This window comes from Pinus tabuliformis, chromosome 4_2, assembly GCF_031772625.1.
Source record: "Pinus tabuliformis cultivar Carrire ecotype Pingquan chromosome 4_2, CPIR1, whole genome shotgun sequence".
Classification (NCBI taxonomy): domain Eukaryota; kingdom Viridiplantae; phylum Streptophyta; class Pinopsida; order Pinales; family Pinaceae; genus Pinus; species Pinus tabuliformis.
In genome coordinates, this window is record NC_142304.1 from 142,546,688 (window position 1) to 142,568,339 (window position 21,652).

At 39.3% G+C, this 21,652-nt stretch overlaps 1 protein-coding gene across 1 annotated transcript in view; it reads right to left on the reverse strand.

Annotated features, from left to right (window-relative positions):
- The window catches only part of LOC149168615 (uncharacterized), a 125,321-nt gene that overhangs the window by 65,488 nt on the left and 38,181 nt on the right, over positions 1–21,652 (reverse strand). Inside the window, exons 2-3 of the mRNA XM_089428345.1 lie at positions 6,577–7,513; positions 3,608–3,703 (exon numbers count right to left, since the gene is read on the reverse strand). Of these exons, the coding sequence (XP_089284471.1) occupies positions 3,608–3,703; positions 6,577–7,513 (1,033 nt within the window). The remainder of the gene's footprint in view (positions 1–3,607; positions 3,704–6,576; positions 7,514–21,652) is intronic.

Here is a 21,652-nt window from a genome sequence, read left to right on the forward strand (position 1 = left end):
GAGTGGTTTGCACAAAAATCGAGGAGCAGTTTGTTGGTTTTTCTACACGCAAAACAAGGGCCGTACATCGCATTTATTGCAGGCCGTACAATGCATTTAATGATGTCCATACAACTGCATTTAATGCTGAAAGTGGGCACGAAAATCGAGGAGGCCGTACAACATTTATTGCTGTCTTGTTTGTTGTAATTTTCAGTTTGCTGTGAGGCATGGGAAAAGAGATAAGTTGTAAATTTGTTTGCTGATTTTTTGTTGAATATTTCTCACTGTAAAAAGGCAATTTTCAGAAATAAAGAAGAGCTCTCAAACTGGTTTTCCCCAAGAGTTGTAAGGGGTTTTTCCAGAGTCACATTGACCAAAAATCTCAGTGTTTAAATGTGTTTTAATGACTGTTTATTACTGCTGATTTTTATTTCTGCAATTTCCAGCATTCTATAAAATTTCCAGAATTTGTGTTTTCAGCAAATTTATTTTTTCCAGCTTGTTAAATGTTTCTGGGAAAGGGCATTTAACTATATGGAAAAAATAAGGAGAAACTGAAAACCGAGATGGAAAAACAAAAATTTCTACAATGTTATTTGTAAATACAAAAAGGGTGTTTGAAATCTTAAATGTAAAAATAAACCATGTACTCTTATGTCAAAATCAAATCATTATAACAGATCAGAAGGTACGGACTCAAAATTTATTCACCAACATTTGATGAAAATAAGTACTTGTGCTCTAAATATAAATTCAATTTAATTTAAATAATACATTTTAAGATAACAAACCATAAAATGGGTAGTTTCCAAATTCATTAGCATATACTTTTTATAAAATTACTTGAATTTTTTCCCATACATCCCACCCCAATTTTTCTCCATGTTCCTTTTCACCGCTTCAAAGGAACGTGCTAATAATAAAGATATAATTTGTATAAGTTTGAATATATGGTTAAGTCGATTTTTTTTAAAATAAAGCACAAAATATCGGATTTCTGAGAAGACATTTTTTTACATAATTTGCATAAGATTGAATATAAGTCCATTTTAAAAGAAAAAAACAATGACAACAAACTATCGGATTTCTGATGCATTATTTTTTTCAATATGAAAGAGGTCATACTTGTTGATTTAAGTTATATATATAAAAATAAAATAATATAAAATATAAGATTTTTGATATATTATTGTTGGATATGAAAAAGTTCATACATATAAATTTAAATAAATAAGTAGGTTAATTTATTAATAAAATGGTTTTTCTATAATATTTTTCCAGATTAATTTTAATTAAAATTTAATGAGATTTTTAAAATTGTGAGTTTAAATTATTTAATTTGTAAAACTTAAATTTTTTTATGGTGTTGAATTATTTAAAATTGAAATTGTATGGTAAACTATTTCGTGTATAAATAAACTAACCTTATATATAATAATATTAACATTAAACTAACTCTATATATACAATAATATTAACATTAAAAAATAAAAGTAAAATAATTTTTCAACTGTGTATTTAAAAAAAAAATTATTAAAATTAAAAATAAAATAAAATCTAAATTATAATTCTAATGGGTTGGACTTTAAGACAAGGCATTTGGACAAACTTGCAAAGTAATTAAATGGTGGATTGTACGGCTGCTGCTGCAAAGGCTGGAAACGCAGGCAGCATGTGCGGGCATTGGCAAGTGCAACGCACGGCAGTGCAGACATTTAATAGGTAGCTATGATTACTGCAGATTTCATTGGGAAAGAGCTAACTAGCCATTTCCAGGGTATTTAATGTTCGGGGATATGTACGCAGCTTAGCCCGATAACACGCGAAAGCCAAAATATTAGTTAATGCCGAAACTTGGCTTTCGTGTGTTATCGCGTTAACCGACGTGCATATCCCCGGGCATTAAATACCCTGGGGATGGCTGGTTAGCTCTTTCCATTTCATTATACGGATTTTTCCCAGTGAATTGGTATAAATCTGAATCGTACAAAAACAACACTGGAGTGTACGGACAGAAATCTTAAGGTAGCTTGAATGCTAGAATAATCTGCAGATCTGACTATAGATTTTATGTCATATGAAACATTTGGCCAAATAAACGGCTCTGGTGCCACATGAAATAAACAAAGCGGTTTATTATGAGATCGTAATATTATTTATGCTAAGTATATAAGAATATATTAAGTGATCAAACATAAACGGACAAAAACCTTAAGGTAGCTTGAATGCTAGAATAATCTGCAGGTCTGACTATAGATTTTATGTCATATGAAACATTTGGCCAAATAAACGGCTCTGGTGCCACATGAAATAAACAAAGCGGTTTATTATGAGATCGTAATATTATTTATGCTAAGTATATAAGAATATGTCAAGTGATCAAACATAAACGTATATTGAGGGATAAATGCCTATATTGAGGGATAAATGCCTGATAAATTTGATTTTTGTGTACATAATTTATTATTTTTTATTGTTTAATAATGAGGTGATGAGGTGTTTATAAAGTTTTGAATAGATTGTGATTCGGTGTGTTGTTAAGGCATTTCTACATATTAAGTCACTGGTTCAACTTTCCATTGCATTTCTAGATATTAAGTCATTGGTTCAACTTTCCATTGTATTTCTAGATATTGTTAAGGCATTGCTAGATATTAAGTCACTGGTTCAACTTTCTACTGCATTTCTAGATATTAAGTCACTGGTTCAATTCTCTACTTTATTAGATTGTTTCTTAACTTACCAAACAAAAAATAATGAGGTGAATTTTAATTTTTTATTGAATTTAATTAAGTTGATATGTGTGTTTATTTCATAATATATATTCAAAATTTTAATTTAATTATTAATAATTATTAGGTCCCTAACTTACCAAACAAAAAATAATAAAAAAATAAGGTGAATTTTAATCTTTTATTGAATTTAATTAAGTTGATATGTGTGTTTATTTCATAATATGATATTCCAAATTTTAATTTAATTGGTCAATAATTATTAGGTGGATGGTGGACTAAATCTCCATATTATTATTTTAGAATAAAACATTCAAAATTTTAATTTAATTATCAATAATTATTAGATAGATAGTGGGGATAAATTTCTATGATTAAAAATCTGTTTCCATGTTTTTTAAATTATATGTTTAACTTATAAATTATTTTTAATAATAATTATTATTATTATTATTATAATTTAATTGGTTTTTATGATTTTTTTAAAATTTAGCAAATTGAAATTTGTATAAAAGAGTGTTTTGATACTTATTATAAATTAATGCTTATAAACATTTATTTATATGGCTTTACATAAAAGAGTATTTTAATGTTTATAAGCATTTACTTGTAATTATTACTATATATTTGTTTTTTATTATCATTTATTACTGTTATTTTTATTTTTACTCATGTTTGTTAATTTCATCGAAAAACTTTTGCTTTAGTCAAACGATGCCCCATGTTTCGATGAAGGGTATGGGACATTTTTAGTCCCATTGACCTACTTTCTATGGTCATTCATCATGCATTAATGAACTTATCATTCTTGTACATGTATGTTCAATATGTAGTTAACCAGAACTAAATACAAAGTAAATGCGACAGATGTTAGAAAGCAATAAAAAGTTTACCTCATATCCAATCCATGCCACGGAAACAAATACAGCAACTGCCAATGCATTAGTGAACTTCCTGTAAATGTCTAGCTTAGCAAGCGACCTCCTTGCCTGTCAACAATTGAGTGTATGCAACTTCAGTAATCACACACCTTGCCAATAAAGATTTAATCATAAACATTCATACACCTTCATATGTTTACAATGCTATAACACACGGAAAAGAAAGCCACTTGAGAATCAATTATTTAATCATAAACATTCATACACCTTCATATGTTTACAGTGCTATAACACACGAAAAAAAAAAGCCACTGAGAATTAATTAGCAAACACCATGGCACTGCTTGCAGATAATGCCCATTGCCAATTTGGCTCCAAGATGCACAACTTTTAAAATGCATACAAACAAATAGATTCCCCTCTCCTCGGACCTTTGGTCCTTCGGCCTAAAACAGCGTAGGGTGGGTTATCATTTAGAAGTCTCCAACCAGCGTCAACAAGATTAAAATTTAATCTCCAACCTTCGGCCGGACCTTTTGTCCTTCGGTCTAAAAGAGCGTAGGGTGGGTTATCATTTAGAAGTCTCCAACCGATTAAAATTTAATCTCCACCCTTCGGCCTAAATAAGCGTAGGGTGGGTTGCCACTTACTCCTCTTTGGTTTTATGTTAGGGAGCCAGGGGACTGCCTTGCCTCAATGGGAGGTTTACCGCACGGTGGTAAAAAGGCCTGGAGGGGACAAACATGACTCTCAGCCCCATTGAATGGTGTCCACACGGTTAGGGCTGATGGAAGCAGACATGCCAAGGTCTCAAGACTCCACAAGCTCCCAGGATAAGAGCATCTGGGTCCATGGGGCCCGCTCATCAACCCAGCCCTGAAGGTTAGGGCAGAAGGAAGCAGGCTTGCCTCTATGTCCGCGATTACCACAAGCCGTTCTCGCAAAAGCATGTGGATCAGAGGGGCCAGCTCATCCACCCAGCCATTGACTGCCAATGACTGTCCCACCCAGGACTGTCCCAACCAATTTCAATACCTAAAGAGCATCACTTGGGGTGTATGCATTGTTTTGTTGCCTACCATTACGCAACAAGCCAACAATGTTTTTCAAGCTTAAACATGCCACTTGTAAAATAAGATAACACTTGTAAGATAAGATAATTATAAGATAATTGTATTAATGTCCAATCAATGACCACAAAAATAGGTCAATGGGATTGAGGAATACAATCACTATGAATACAATAGGAAACTGCGAGCACAGCTCTTAGAAAATGATAAAACCAAAATAAAGAAAGAAACCTACATGAGTACAACGCCAGAACAAGTGTAAGATCACGACAAAGGTATGGTGATAACATGAGCACAATGTCAGAACACTGACAAAGGTACGGTGAGATAGAATTGGAAAACCACTAATCAGAATTTTGCCAGGAAAGAATTTCATAAGAGCATTGTAGTGTTCAATCAGGGTTGAGGACATCACTCCACATACTCGATATGGTAATACATTGAATAAACTCGGAAAAATATGCCAATTATGAAAAAGGGTAACCACCAATGCTGAAAATAGAAAAGAATTTCATCAGCATCATTCTTTTTCCAGTTGATAACAAAAGAAGTATATTCTAGATTGTATTTCAGCAGGCATTCAGAAAGCAACATCCAAGTGACAGACATTTTCTTTTTGAAAATTAAATATCCTCCCCCCTAAGACCAAGAAGTTCGACTGTGCCAAATACAGTAATACTGGTGCGGTTGATGTCTCGTGGACAAGGAAGACACTTTTGGCTCAACATGAAAACCTGGCCAAATATTGAATTCATTAAAATAAGTGGACCAACCATTCCCATGACATGGAATGTGTTATAATTGTCTAAAATTCTGCTAATTTAGAGAGGCACCAATGCCAAAATATTCAGCGACACATAAAAATAAGAAAAGTTCGATGTACAAATAACATAGTGAGCCTTTAGAGCGAGATATGTAAATGACATAGTAACTTTTGGAGCTGCTTTAAAAGGTTGTTTGGTGAGGTAATAAACATCATCAATTGGCGTGACATGTTACAGCATAAGTATTCAAGACACTCTCTTTGACAACGGTTATGACTACCAAAATCAAACTAGTTGATTAGATTCTAGTTCTCTCGAGTTAAGGAAACCTTAACTAAAAAAACCCATAAAAAAATTAAGGTTTAGTGGCAGATAATTAAGGAATTCAATAAAGATAAATTCACTCTTAAAAGACTCCAAAATGAAATAATTTAATGGCAATAATGAAAGATAGGTTGCAACAACAAAAAGCGATGCAGGTTGCAACAATCGTTTCATCAATATTGCCAGCCTATAAATTGTTACCTTGGAACAATGCATGCACTCTGATTTCAACTGACTTTTACTGTGTTGTTCTAATTAACAAAAGCATACATGGTGAAACTAAATTATGCAACCTCAATATAGTCGTAAATGTCCATGGGTATTGACTGATCAGAAATATGGATATAAAAGGTTAAGTTGTATACGTTAAGAAAGCATAATTACACATCCCATCTTTAATGACTTGAGTTTTCATTTCATTTTTAATTCAAGCATCCAATGGAGAAACAAAAAATGCAAGTGGCTATGACTACTTGCTCTTTCCCATCCTGCCAGCTTCGAAACTTTACTAAAGTCAATTACCAAATGCAAAGCTAGCAGAAAGCCAGGGTAAAGTGCCATACAAAACTGGCCACACTTGATTAAGTGTAGCACAAAATTATCCCCAACAACTGGATAAGTATAAATCAAACGTTACTAAACACCACTCATATCCTCACTGTGGTCAATCTATCTTACAATGTACCTTGTTAGAAAAATGGCAATTTACTTTATTTAAAAAATAGAATAAAAAATTGAGTGGAATGATTCATACTATCATGTGTACATAATCTGTGGCAAATAGCCAATTAAGATATGGCTATTCAGAGAAAAATTGGAATACCTGAAGTTTCTCCAATGTTTTAGACAAAGAAGTAAAAATCCAAATAACGATGAAAGCATCCACAATTGCAACTGGCAGAACAAGAAACAATCTGGCTTTTCCTGATAGATCATTGATGGACCCCACATTCTCCACAAGATCAAGCAACTCAGATGCCAGGAAGAACGTTGCTCCCAGAAGAAGCACCTTCGAAGTAAGACCTCCTAGAGTGGGCCTTACTACACCATAGCCCATTGAAACAACCAAGATAATGAGTCGGGATATGGTTCTCTTGACAGCACCAAATGTAACAGCCCAAATAGTAATACCTGTGGACCTGATTCCAGTTGCATTGAAATTTGCGTATTCAAAGTACAACAGTGTCATTTCAAACATACCCAAAGAAATAACAAGAGTAATACAGTTCTGAAGCTGTAAAATTTCTCTCCAAAATCTGGCATACTGGGAAAACCAAACAATCCCAAGGAGAAGGTATGCAAGGGACATTAGACCATAAAAGGTCATTAGTGGTGCCATCCTCCCAGGTAGATAACCTGTGGGATTTTTCCATATCGTCTTTCCAGTCATTACCAGCCCTTTAAGTTTAGGTTCACAAAATATAAAATACAAGTTATACATTCCTGTCATGGTAATTGGCACATTTATAGTTTCCAAGGTGACTTCTGTATTATCTCCATGAAAGCGGACGCTTGTCACATAAGGCCAGGTGGCATCTTTCGCTGAAGGCCGCCAAATGACTTCACCCTGTTTGCAATTTTCTAGCTTTGAAAGATCTGGAGTACAGCAAATAGCCTTCTGACCACCATAGGGTGAACCACCTATGTTATCCCGATCAGCTGCCTCAAAGATAAGAACCTGAACAAGCCCAGTGTCATGGTCCATATTTGAATCTTGAGCAGCAATTTCTTTTTTCCTATGAAATGTTATATTATCTAACCTGCATATAAAAATTTACATATTAGGTTCCATATGATTCAGTTACAGCCTTAAGAATCTGCAAGCTAGTGCACTGATTATTGGGTGCAACAATCTATCTGTGTACATTGTATATGCATGTGTGTGTGTTCAGTGCAAGTATTCACTTGGAAAATTCACCTGTATATCTCATTCACTCAATAAAATACTGAGAATAGTTGCATATGCATATTTCTTTTACCCTCTCAGGAATTTCTACAATTCACAAAAAAATCCTACCAGTAAAAATCTGGCTCCAACACAACTACAAGAACCTAATCTACACTTGGAACCAGTATTAAGCTTGAAAACCTACATATTATGACATGAGGGCATCTTGCTCCAAAAGCAATTAAAACTGGTTTTAGATAGAGAAGCTCATTCCAAACAATATGAAACTATGTTATTATTAGAACAAGCCAACCTAAACTTACAGCCAGTATTAAGCTTGAAAGCCTATATATTATGACATGAGCAGCAATTTGATCCACAATCAAACAATACGAGTTTCAGATACAAAGTTTACCCCCATACAATATCAAACTTTGTTATCTAAGTTTCACCTCAGAGCAGTTAGAAGTTTCCTAAATCAGAGCTTTTGAATATGTTGCAATGGTCAACAACTACATCCAATTTCTTCAACATAGTTTTCTCTCAAGAAAATAATTGTGTTAGTTACATCCCAGACCTACACTCGAAGATATTTGCAGTCTCAAAACCAAGTGCAACCCTAGAGGCACTGGGGAAGGTTGCCCATTGTCACTAACTCTTCATCTCACTTTAGTTCAGCTCTCCTCCAACTCAAGGTGGGGATTCCCTAGTAAAAATGACATGTAACATATACTTTAGAAATAAATGGGATGGTGGATTGCCAAGACCAGTGCCTGTCCGATGGCTGGTGGAGTCAAGATCAACAATCAAGAGAGTTAAAACAATATGGAAGGAAGACTAAAAGGACCATCATTAACATGCTCAAACTAACAATATGGATTTACTTCAATATGCAGAAAAATAAAGGAGGACCTTTCCAATGATGCTCCTCACAACAAGTACAAAATCAGCCAAGTAATAATGTGCAACCATGCATAATTAAAGAATAGCCGCATATGAAATCATAAATGAAGAAGACACAAATCCCCAATCGTTAGCTCAAGTGGTCTAGAGCCAGACGAGAAGTTCTTTGATCTTGTTGCTAATTGTTGTTGTCACAGGTTCGACTCTCTTTGATTCCCTTGGGGAAAGACCCCGGAATCAGGGCCGACGGTTTACCCGGTTTACCATTCACAAAATGTGGGGTACTCTGGGGTTTCCCATGCTTTCATTCCAATTAAAAAAAAAATGAAGACGACACAAGTAGGAGGCCCTCTTTAGAGAATGATCAACTAACATCTCAATCTCCAAGTGTGATTTCACTCCAAAATCAAGAGAGCCTAGATGTGCCACACTTAAACTCCAAATCTCAGCAAGGGAAACTCTCAAAAGAGAGTGGAAAGCCCTAACTGTAATATTACAGCAGCAAAAATCCTACAATAAACAATACTTACAGCAAGACGAATGGAGGGCTTCACCTCAACCCTACCGTGTTCTTATTGGGGCAAGAATACCCTTCTACAAAAATTATTAACAACAGACTTATAGAAGTAATTTCCATCCTTCAAAGCAACCCAAAAGAAAAGATGACTTCTTCCCCCCAAAAGATCTTCAACTAAGTTCAAAGGGAAATCACAATTCCAACCATGTCTAGTAAATTAAAGCTCTCTTCTTTTTATAGAGCTTCTCCTCAACCATTTTACAATACAAAATATTTAAAAAAACTAGAAGCCTCAATACAATGTTATAAATAAAAGCCTAGAAGCTTCTATGAAAGAGTGTTCTTCTAGAAACTTCCTATAAAATATTATGTAAAAAACCTGGAGATTCCTCTGTATTTTCTTCTAATCATTTATTTTAAAGAACCTCCTAGAAACCTCCGTTAAAATGTCCTTAGAAAGTTAGAAGTATTAAGAACCCTTCATAGAACCTAATTTAAAATTCCTATAAGCCTTCACTTGGTGGAGCGCTCCTTAAAATCTGCCATCATTCATTCCTTGAATCATGCATAGATGCCATTTGTTACCTCCTAAGCTATGGCACTCCTTGAAGCTTCTTTGTTCTAATGCAAGTGGTCCTAGAATCTTCTCCCTTTTCTTGTAACCGTGCCAACTGCCAAAGGTCCATATACGAATCATGCTTCCAAATATGCAATTTTGCCTCGTGGAATATCAAGTTCCTCAAAAGGTGCTCCTCAATGAAAGAATATGCATCAAAATATGTAGAGAGAGCAACATCGATCAGCAACTGCATGATATCATGGTCTACTATACTCCACTCAAGTCTCCATGCCTCCCTAGGCAGTAACAATGTCAATTCCCCTAGGTTTCAACACAGGGATACATCATTCAAACAACAAAACATATAGACTAGACCTCCAAGGTTTTTTCATATCCTTTGATCAATCACCTACATGAGTTTCTTCTCTTCAATGTCAAATGTTAGGTGAGAGAACATCGAGCATTGCTAATTAGTGCCCATTAGGGGAGACATCATTGCCCCTTCCCTTACTAGAGGTTTTGTTATTAGGTTCTCAACAATACTTTCATGATTCTACATTACCACTCTATATTTTCTTTTCAAGGTCATAAACTCCAGATCTTATCTAGCATAGTTTTCTATCTACTTTTATCATATTTTTATAAATACTACTAATAATAATCTAATTTTAAGGCAATGGCCAAGACAAACACCAAATTGGCATATGAGATCTGCTTGTTTGTGGGACAAGGGGCCTGCCTCCAAACAATGATTTGATTGTTAAAGTCTACAGAGGTGTCTATACTCTACCACCCACTGGATTTGAAATATGACCTTTTAGGAGGAAGCACAAGCTCTTAACCAGTAGGCCCACTCAAGTTGTATAGAAGCAACCTCTGCGCTCCAATGTATCCCACACTGTAGTACTTAGCAAAAATTTGACCTATTTGTGATGAGTATTTGGCCATTAATAAAATTATTTATTTGTATTTTAGGATCACATTTGCCGTTGAAACAAGCACATAAAAACACGCAATACATGGACAGAATAACAAATACCATTGATCAAATAGTATATTGCAACATTACATCAAGAGAGCTTGAAATTGGCTACCCAAATACACAAATACCAATGTCTCTCGTATCTCATCTTGCAACGAATCATATATAAAACCCTATCCTCATGAAGATGTCAAAATGGACCCTAACAAAATTAAAGCTAAGATGGAATGGAAAATCCCCAAAATCTTGAAGAAACTTAGAGGATTCTTAAGATTAATAGATCATTACCACAAGTTTGTCAAGAATTATGGTCAAATAGTGGCATTTTCAAGAAGGAAGCATTTTCTTGGACTCAAGAAACAAGCAAAGCCTTTGAAAAATTAAGGAGGCCATACGGAATTCATGTCCTAACCACACCAGATTTCACAAAAACCCTTGTTATGGACTGTGAAAACCCATTTGTGAAAACATAAAGTTGGCTATACTAGATGTGGTTAAAAAATGGTGCCCTTTGTAGAAAAATTATGATTTGCACTGTTAACCCAGTTTACAAGTATGCATGTGTTGTTTAGGCCCAACCCACATGTTTGTCATGCTGATATAAATTCTAGTATGCATTTATTGAAAACATTCAAAGAGTACTTCTACTATTTTTCACTTTCCTATTAGTTGTAAATTAACACATAATTTTGGCAAGCATTCACAAATTTGAGACACTTATTTTTTGTCAAGGTGACCCCGGAAAAACCCCACAGCCTCATGCGGAAAACCAGTGTTCAAAGGAGGATTTTATTGCTTGAGAAATTACAAAACAAGTACAAAATTCACTATACTTATCTCCTGTAATGTTCCAAACTTAAATAAATAATGATATGCAAAGCAAAAATGATTTACAGCAAAAAAAAATTAAACAATCAGCAAATGCTCATAAAAACTCTGGAATTAAGAACCAGCTAAGCCATTTTATTAATCAATGGAGCAAGTACAATAGTATGGAGGAATGCACCTGGGCTTGCCTCAATGGCAAGCGTGACAAAACCCAGGTGATAATACAATGATCTCAAATGCTGGAAATGACTGCTCCTCTAATGCTCTGCGTTGCCCAGAAAACTTCACTGCTGCCTGGAAAGGGACTGCAAGAAACTCCTCCTCTGCTGCTCAAAAAATGATGAAACTTTAGCCACAAACTCCTTGGCCAAAACCCACAAAAACCCAGAAATGGTTTGGCCCAATTTGGACTTCCCAAAATCGACCCCCAAAGGCACTATTCAATCCCCAACAATTCTACATTGTCTGCTGCAAAGATACGGCTTAAAACCCCACCTCCGGTGCTCAGAAAATTATGAAACTTTATATTTGGGATCCTTGTCAAAAACCTAAAAAGGATTTTGGCTGGTTTAGACTTCTAAAATTCAACCCCCTTAGAGCCCAACCTCCACTGCAATTCCAAACTTGGCCTGCTAGAAACTACCTGTAAATCCTCCCGAAAATGCCTCCAAAGTTCTGGGTAGACCCTTGCTATCCAATACCTGACTTCCCAAGTGAGCTCTTGGCCTAAGACACCTACTCCTAAGCTCCACGAAAAACTACTGAGTGGCCTCTGTGTTGTCCCCTAGCCTAGTAATTTGAACCGCAGGAATGTTGGCTCTACTGGTTGTAAAACTCAGCGAGAATGTTGGTCTATTGCTGTTATCTTAGCTCTCCAACTCTTCGGCAAACAATCTGATCTTTTTTGGCCTCTATGTCCCTCTGCGTATTCTCTGGCTACCCAGAAATATGCACTCCCTGCTCTGCGCTGGCTGGTGGTGCTATGTCACTGCCCTGGAACCACTAAAATCCTTGTAGAACTGCCTCTCTAGGGCAGGTACGAATGGTCCCCTGAAGTAGAGGTTGAATCTCCCGCTTGAGAGATTCGTGACTAAATAACCGATTGACTCAGCTAAATAGCAGAGTGAACAATCAAGTGATTTTGTTTGCAAGATTGTATGAATGAAGCCCAAAATGATACTTGCTCCCTCCTTATAACTCCCTTGCCTCATGTGGGCCCCTCCATCCACCTATTCGACTTTCCCTCCAAGCTATTCAAATGGGCCAATTTGAATTCCCATGTGGGTAGCCCCCACATTCCACTAGCAACAAAATTAAGTTGAATTGCCTCCTAAATCCCTAAGTCGAAAATGATGCGTTCTCTTCCTTGGCCAAAATTGTGCAAAATTGTTTAACAGCACCCTATTACAAATGTGTTTGAGAAGACACATGACAGTCCTCCCCTCCCAAATGTTGCTTGCCCTCAAGCAACCTCAAAGTTGTGTGCTCCAATATGTGCTCATCCTCCCAGGTGGCATCCTCATCCGGCAGGTTCTTCCAACGCTCCAAAACTCATTTGTCCTCAAGCAATGCCTAAATGAGCATCATTTCTAACTGTTGCTCCCCACTGTCACTGCAACATGTGCCAGGGTCCCAGATGTGCCACTGAATCGTCCCTGACCTCAGCATTGTCCTGATATGAAAGAATCCTTCAATATCAGGATCCCAGACCATCCTGTCCAACATGAAGCTCCCCTCGCTCCATTCACCAGAAGTCCCTTGCTCCATCAATAACTTGCTAAAGCCCAATGGAAGATCTATATGATCTCCCCCTGCAGCAGTTGGCACATCCCTAAAGGTTATTGAGTTGTGAAGAGCTGTGACGCCCCAGTTCCCTGCTAGTCCCAGAGTGGTGCCACCATGCTAACGATGCACTACTCTGACTATTTCATACTCCCCATCGTGAGCAAACAGTATTCTCCTCTCGTGGAACTCGATAGTGGAATACTGAAAGAGGTGAGACACATCCTGCCTGGGCATCTCCATGGCATCATGGCCTACCCATCCAAATCTTACTCCGAACCTGTGCAACAATAGAGAATGTCTACCTCCCCATATGATGAACCCCTCTGTGAACCCCCATGTGTCATCCCAAGAGCGAACTATATCACTCTCTGCCACGACTCCGCTCATCACGAGTGATCTATCGATCAACTGAATCCCTGCATCCCATAAGCAATCCTACTGCGACATAGCCCTGACAACCGATGGAATCCCTTTGGCCCTCATCTCCAATCTCCGCATGCCACCCATATATAAACTCCATACATCATGAACTAATCTAAGGAATGCTAAACTGTCTGGTGCCTGCCACTGTGTAGTATTGATGACCACTGGAAACCACGTGTGCCAAATAGCTACCCCCTGAATGCAACCAATAGATGGGTATCTGATACGCGCAATCGACTTAGTGTATGCGAATCCATCCTGCTCCTGCCAACCATCACCACTGGTTTGGCTACCTGCCCCCTGGAGAATGTGTCGATACAATGTCGAGAACCCGGATACATACTGGACAACTAACTCAGTAGTACATGGTATCCTTTGCTCATGCATGGTCCAGACATGCGTTGTGGAAAGAGTGAAACATGTCTCACCTGTGCCCAGCTCCCCAGGCATAGGATCAGTGATGAATGATACGCCATCCCTATCGGTGATCACCTCATCCCTCGACCTGTGGCTATCAACTCGCACACCGACTTGATGCCCCCGCTAAGAAGTCTCCCATCTATCGCACCAAGTGTCATCCAAATATCTTGGGTGAGCTCCCCGTCCCATGCTGCTCGTGCCCAGAGTGTCAAAGGACAACAACCAGATCGCCCGTTCCTGTAAGTGACGTAGAAGAGGGTCAGGAGTGTGAGTCCCCGCGGATACCATCAAGTATTGCTCATCTGTGTCCCCATCGATCCTGGGTGAACTACACCCAAAGGTATGCCCGGTATCTCCGTCCATGGGTGTCCCTGGAGGCAACACTCCAAGACCTCGTTGTGCAACACCATACGCCTCTGCATACCACCGATCATCCTAGTACTCCTGGACATGCCACTGTACATTGTTGGATACCCTCAGCTACAACTATGCCATCTTGTACCGTCTTGCTTCCTACCTGTGTCACTGCACTTGTCACTCCCCGCATGTACTCACTACGATGTGAGGCACTCCCACTCTGCAACGCATTCCAACACACTACAGCACACCACCATGCATCTCCATGACCACTTGTAGACCATTGCTCAATGCTAGATGCTCCCACACATCCTTAGATATGATGGCCTAGAGCTATGTCTCTACGTGTCAGGCCACACCCGATCAGTATCATCACCTCCACCATCGCATCATTATCCCCGTCAATGAGTGGATCTTCCCTCTAAATCCCCCCCGAGGGATCCAAGAAGTGATGCCTCCCTATGTGTCAGCAGTGATGCCACCAATGCTCTGCTCCTCTGCGTTCTCTATGCCCCGCACAAAAGTGAATAGCCCCAGCTCCATGCAAGGCACCGTTTGGCGGCCTGCCAATGCCACCTCCTTCGACAAACCCCTGCCAAAGTATGTTGATCACACAGTGATCCGACATACAAATGCAATACCAAGAAAACCAAAAGATTATGTGCATAAACTGGTTGCCCACTGGTGCTAACCGAGACTCCCCTAGCGAATGTGCATGCTCAACTACTAGGTCAACTACACCATCCCGGTTATAGTCAACCGACGTACATGGGAAATGATAGGTAGTCCCTCCCAGATCCCAATGTTGGTCAGGGCTTCCAGCATCCCCAGTGCCTGGAAACTCCCGCTGAGCTCCACCTCGATCCACTACCATCTCCATAGTCCACTTCACCAGGTACCAACTCAATATCTCTCACCACCCAACCCAAGAGAGGGATCGAATGCACGAACTCCCGCACATACAACAACCCCAACATGCGGGTGTTCCACCCTGTGCACTCAGGTCGTCTCATCTCGCTATCCTGGTCAATACATACAATCTAACTAGGTAGCTCTATCTCCCTCTGTCCAATGGGCCAAGGTAACCTAACAATGCTGCCAGCCCCGTTTATGTATGCCCGAAGAGGGTTGCTCTCATGCTCCAATGTGTACTCTAGCTGCACCAGTAGGGAATCCAACTGCTCCCCAATGTGAGTCAATTTGGTCGTGGACTTGGCACAAACCGCTCTCATGCCCTCCAACTCCTTGTTCTGCTACAGAATCGCCTCTCGCAATAACGCGGCCTTCCTAGTTAATGCTAGAAGGTCGGCCTAAAACTGATGGAACTGTCGTGGGCATCTATCGCCTATAAACTCAGCCACGGCTCCATATACCTCAACAATTGTTGGCATCCCGTCCAGGGATGACACCCCCTCAACAAATGGCTCTATGCAAGTAGGCTCTATCCTCTCCACCAGGGTGTCAGCTAGGGCTATCAAAGAGGTCTCTAATAAAGGTGACTCCTGCACCACACCAAGTATATCGATGTGCTCCTCACCATCCCTATGGGCTCGCAGCATCATGCTCAACCTCCTCCTCAGGCTCTGATATCTAAAGCTAGGTCTCCACCAGCAAAAGCACCCCCTGCTCTCACCCTCTAACTGTCTTTGTCCTATCTGCTCCTTTTCAGGAGATCTGATGCCCTAGTCGACTTCCCTGCACAATGTAAATGGTTGCACCCCCATGGCCTGCGCACATCTAACGTCTTTGTTGTAAGAGTGAGGATTGGTTTGGTCTGTCACCCTCATCAACTGGGCCAACCTCTCATCATCCCAATGAATTCTACCCCAAAATTTTTGCATGTTGGATTTCCCTTGAGACATGGGTTTGTCCCGGTTTCAGCCGTCATTGTGCACACATACCCAAAGCTTCCATGATCTTCTAGCTAATTTCCCACAGCTGGGCCAAGATCATGCTCTGATACGACCGTAATGTTCCAAACTTAAATAAATAGTGATATGCAAAGCAAAAACGATTTACAGCACAAAAAATTTAAACCATCAGCAAATGCTCATAAAAACTCTAGAATTAAGAACCAGCAGAGCCATTTTATTAATCATTGAAGAAAGTACAATAGTATGGAGGAATGCACCTGGGCTTGCCTCAATGGCAAGCATGACAGAACCCAGGTGATAATGTAATGGTCTCAAATGCTGGAAATGATTGCTCCTCTAATGCTCTGCGTTGCCCAGAAAACTTCAATGCTGCCTAGAAATGGACTACAACAAACTCCTCCTTTGATGCTCAGAAAATGATCAAACTTCAGCCACAAACTCCTTGGCCAAAACCCACAAAAACCCAGAAATGGTTTGGCCCGATTTGGACATCCCAAAATCGACCCCCAAAGGCTTCAATCCCCAACAATTCTACATTGTCTACTGCAAAGATATGGCTTAAAACCCCACCTCTCGTGCTAAGAAAATTATGAAACTTTATATTTGGGATCCTTGTCAAAAACCCATAAAGGATTTTCGTTGGTTTATACTTATGAAATTCCACCCCCTTGGAGCCCAACCTCAACTGCAACTGCAAAACTTGGCCTACTGGAAACTCCCTATAAATCCTACCGGAAATGCCTCCAAAGTGTTGGGCTAACCCTTGCTATCCACTACCTGACTTCCCTAGTGAGCTCTTGGCTTAAGACACCTGCTCCTAAGCTCCACGAAAAATTGTTGAGTGGCCTCTGCGTTGTCCCCTAGCCCAGCGATTCGAACTGCTGGAATGTTGGCTCTGCTGGCTGTAAAACTCAGCAAGAATGTTGGTCTATTGTTGCTATCTCAGCTCTCTAACTCTCCGGCAAACAATCTAATCTCTGTTGGCTTCTATCTCCCTCTACATATTCTCTAGCTACCTAGAAATACACACTCCCTGCTCTGCGCTAGCTAGTGGTACTGTCACTGCCCTGGAACTCCTGAAATCCTTGTAGAACTGCCTCTCTAGGGCGGGCACGGATGATCCCCCCAAGTAGAGGTTGAATCTCTCGCTTGAGAGATTCGTGGTTAAACCAATGTTTTTAAAACCGGAACCGGTGACCGTACCGGTCCACCTAATGAACCGGTTTATCGACCGGAACCGGTCTAACCGGGACTGGTTTGGTCTAAACGAACCGGTTTTAAAAAAATACATTAAATAATTAATTTTTAATGAAACAAAACTATTTTTAAGATGTAAAACCATGATTCCAAGCCAATAGAGACAAAATATGCAAAGTTTGCTCATTTATATACCATGTAAAGGTGAATATATCAAAATGGCACCGAGTACAATACATATCATCGACAAAATAGCAAAATACATAAGAAATGAGGCTCTAAATGGCCTATAAAGTCCAAGCTGTTGAAACTTGAAGCTTTGGAAATGTGTCTAAATGGATAAACAACAGAGATAGAACATCATGTTTTTGTCAAATAGGTCTAACTCAGGTGGTTGAGAGAAGAAACTGTTATCTTCCCCACCAGAGTTCAAATCCTGCAGATGACATGTTCACTATTTGTGAGGCAATCGACATTGAGGCTCTTCATAAGCTATGAGGAATACCTCTCACTTATGGGCTGGAGGGTGGGGTGATAAATTGGATGTAAACAACAACAAAAAATTGTCATTTTTCTGGTAAGGATAAAGAAAGAAAAAATTATCGGTGGAGAGTTATGAACCCCATGTCCACATTATCTCAGTCCGAGTTCAATGTGGGGAGCTGTCAAATTCAGCCAAAGCATGCTCTGTTCTATGGCTCTATGCCCATCAAGGTATGAACCGGGATCATTTGTGTTAACAACTTAACACCCCATTTTAACCATTGACCACAGCCCAACAGACCAGACATACGATGTCATCTGCTACCTGAGCACATTTCATAATCCTTTCTTGCTATTTATGGCCTAGGTCAAGGTTAAATTTGAGCTTCTTAGTGCAATGGGGGCACAATCAGCTTCCTTGACACTGGGAGATAATCAGAGAGATGTGGCAGAAGTAGGCTTTAAAAGATATTCTGAAGCAGCGAACATATGTGAGGCACTTACCAAACGGGTTCCATGCAGGTTACAGGAAGGCTAGGCTCTCAATAACTTTGGCAACTATCCCTTTGAAGATTTTTTTTTTGCAACTTCTGTGAAAGAATTCATTTAAAGGGGCATGAAAATTGTTGTACTTTTGACAGAAAATCTCAGATGTGCAGTAGTTAATAACTTAATACCAATACAGGCATTCGAATACAAAAAAGTAAAATGGTTATGCAAGAACAAATATTAAGGATCTTTATCAAACTAAACTACACATAAAAAAAATACTACTACTTCATTCAAGAACACTTTGGATGGACTTTCAGATACCTGTGTGCCAAATTAACAAGCTTTTCATTCACAAGACCATGGTAGACTCCAATGACCTCTGCCCCTTCCATACGTAGCAAATCACTTTGAATTCCAGTTATATGATCTTTCATAACAATATATCCCACCTTTACTTCCCCCCCAAAACCCCTAAACCACAGGCAAAATCCCTTTTTTTGCATGTTTCAGTGGGCGTGCCTAAAACCGGCCGGTTCTGTCCTAAACCAGCCGGTTTTCACCGGTTAGGGCTAAAAAATGGCGAAATGCCCTATCAAACCGGGTTTTTTGGCCGGTTCGGACCGGCAACCTTGCTAACCGGCCGGTTTGACCGGTAACCGGTTTTCAAAAATGGTTTTAAAAACACTGGGTTAAACAGCCGTTTGACTCAGCTAAACAGCAGAGTGAACAATCAAGTGATTTTGTTTGCAAGATGTATGAATGAATCCCAAAATGATAGTTGCTCCCTCCTTATAACTCCTTGGGCCTCCCTTGCCTCATGTGGGCCCCTCCATCCACCTATTCGACTTTCCCTCCAAGCTATTCGAATGGACCAATTCGAATTCCCATGTGGGTGGCCCCCACATTCCACTAGCAACCAAATTAAGTCGATTTGCCTCCTAAGTTCCTAAGTCGAAAATGATGGGTTCTCTTCCTTAGACAAAATTGTGCAAAATTGTGTAGCAGAACCCTGTTACAAATGTGTTTGAGAAGGGACATGACATCTCCCTTTTTCTGTTGTAGCATTAAATTCAAATTCTGGAAATTTGTGTCCATTGAATCTTTCAAATTTTCACAAAATACATGCCCAGAATTTTTGCATTAAATTCTCTGCCCAACTCCTCGAAAAATGTGCCCAAAATTTGCCCCAAAAACTGTGCAACTGCTGCCTTGATTTTTGCGCTGAAGAGTGATGTTCTGCCTCGATTTTTGTGTCATACAGTTGCTGAAATCCTCCTCGAATATCGCGCTAACTTGGCTCAACTTAGCTCTGATACCATGTAGAAAAATTATGATCTGCACCCTTAACCCAGTTTACAAGTTTGCATGTGTTGTTTAGGCCCAGCTCACATATGTTGTCATGCTGATATAAATTTCAATATGCATTTATTGTAAACATTCAAAGAGTACTACAACTTTTCACTTTCCTATCAGCTGAAAATTAACACATAATTTTGGCAAGCATTCACACGTGAGACACTTATTTTTGGTCAAGGTGACCTCAGAAAAACCCCACAGCCTCTTGGGGAAAACCAGTCTTCAAAGGAGGATTGTATTGCTTGAAAAATTACAAAACAAGTACAAAAATTCATTGTACTTACTCCATTTTCCTGCTGTAGCATTAAGTGCAAATTCCAAAGAGGCAGCAGCAAAGAGGTCGATCTATTCCACTAGAGGCTGCGTAGGGACTACACAAGCAGCTTCAGTGAGGCGTTCGATTTGGCTGAGCAAGGGGTTGATTCAGTAGCCACAGGTCGAGATAATTTTCTAGGGTAGGAGGATCGCTTCCAATAGCAGCAACAAGCAGAATGACTTGATCAAAGGCAAATTCAGGCTATGTGTTTGAGGGTTTGCGCAAGCACTACACAGGGGCCTATGCAAGGGTTCTTGAGGGCCAGAATTCTAAAGCAAGTTATGTCGAGATTGCGTGTGGAGAAAGAAAATTCTCTCTAATAATTTTGGCCAAATTATTTGCTAAGGATTGCCAGTTTTGGGCATCCAAATTGTACTCAGGTTTTCACTGTTGCATAATAATATTAAAACCCCCATCTACTACAGCGGTTTTCCCACATTAGGTTTTTGCGAGGACATTTGTCCAAAAAATAACTGTCATTTTTATTTTGTGTGTGCTCTATATTTCTCAGTTCGAGTATTTTATTTTCCGCAACGTTTTTATGGTGAAAATTGCAGTTGTAATTTTAATCAATTAGAAGAATAATTTCCAATTGTTGCAATAAAGTTGAAAATTTTACATTGTATCAGAGCAGTGCTTTGATCAAATCAGGAGCTCAGAAGCAAAGGAGAATTTTGCAACTTCAGAGGGAGTTTCTGAGCAAAATTTCCAGATTTGCGCAGAGGCCTAGCCAAGCAGTTTGAATTGTTGGCAAGACGATTCGATTTCCAGTTGCAGGTGCGGGAAAGGTTCGAGCAACCCAGTAGCACTTCCAGTAGGCAGTGATATTGCCGGGAAGCAGTTCCGATAAACAGGTTAGCCAGTTTGTTGAGGAAATCTAGACACAGTTGGTTTGCAACAATGTTTGCAGTAGTAGATTAGCGCCGGGTGGAAGAGAAAAAGAGCACACACAGGGAGAAATTTACAAATTTTCCACGAGGGTTTCCAGATTTACGTTTTTGGAGGAAATCCAAGATTTCTAGTAGCTAGGCAGAACTGCGCATTTCAGCAAGGAGTGCAAGTTGCAGAGCTAGTAGTCGAGCTGGAAAGGGAGGAGATTCTTGTTTATTTTCCCAATTCTGAGTTTCACAGATTTTGCAACTTTCTAGAGATGGTCATACGAGATTGCCAGAGGAGGTCATGCTAGTTAACCAAAACACAAATTTGGGCAGGAGATCAACTTCCAGTTGTCAGAGACAAGTGTCGGAGGAAGTGCGAGTTTTCAAATACGAGTTGCAAAGTGAAGTAGTTTTCTAGTAAGTGACAAGGTTCACAGGGAGGAGAAAAGGAGGAGGACAAGAAGGAGAAGCAAGAGCAGGCAACAGCTTCAACAGAGGTTGACAATTTGTCTTCCAGGTTGGAGGACGAATTCGCACTGTATGCAACTATACCTCCAGGAGAGAGGTGGGGAGATATTAAGCTCTAGATCCCAGAGTTGCAGAAAATTTGGGCAGGGTCCAAGGAGGACTGCGTCGAGCAG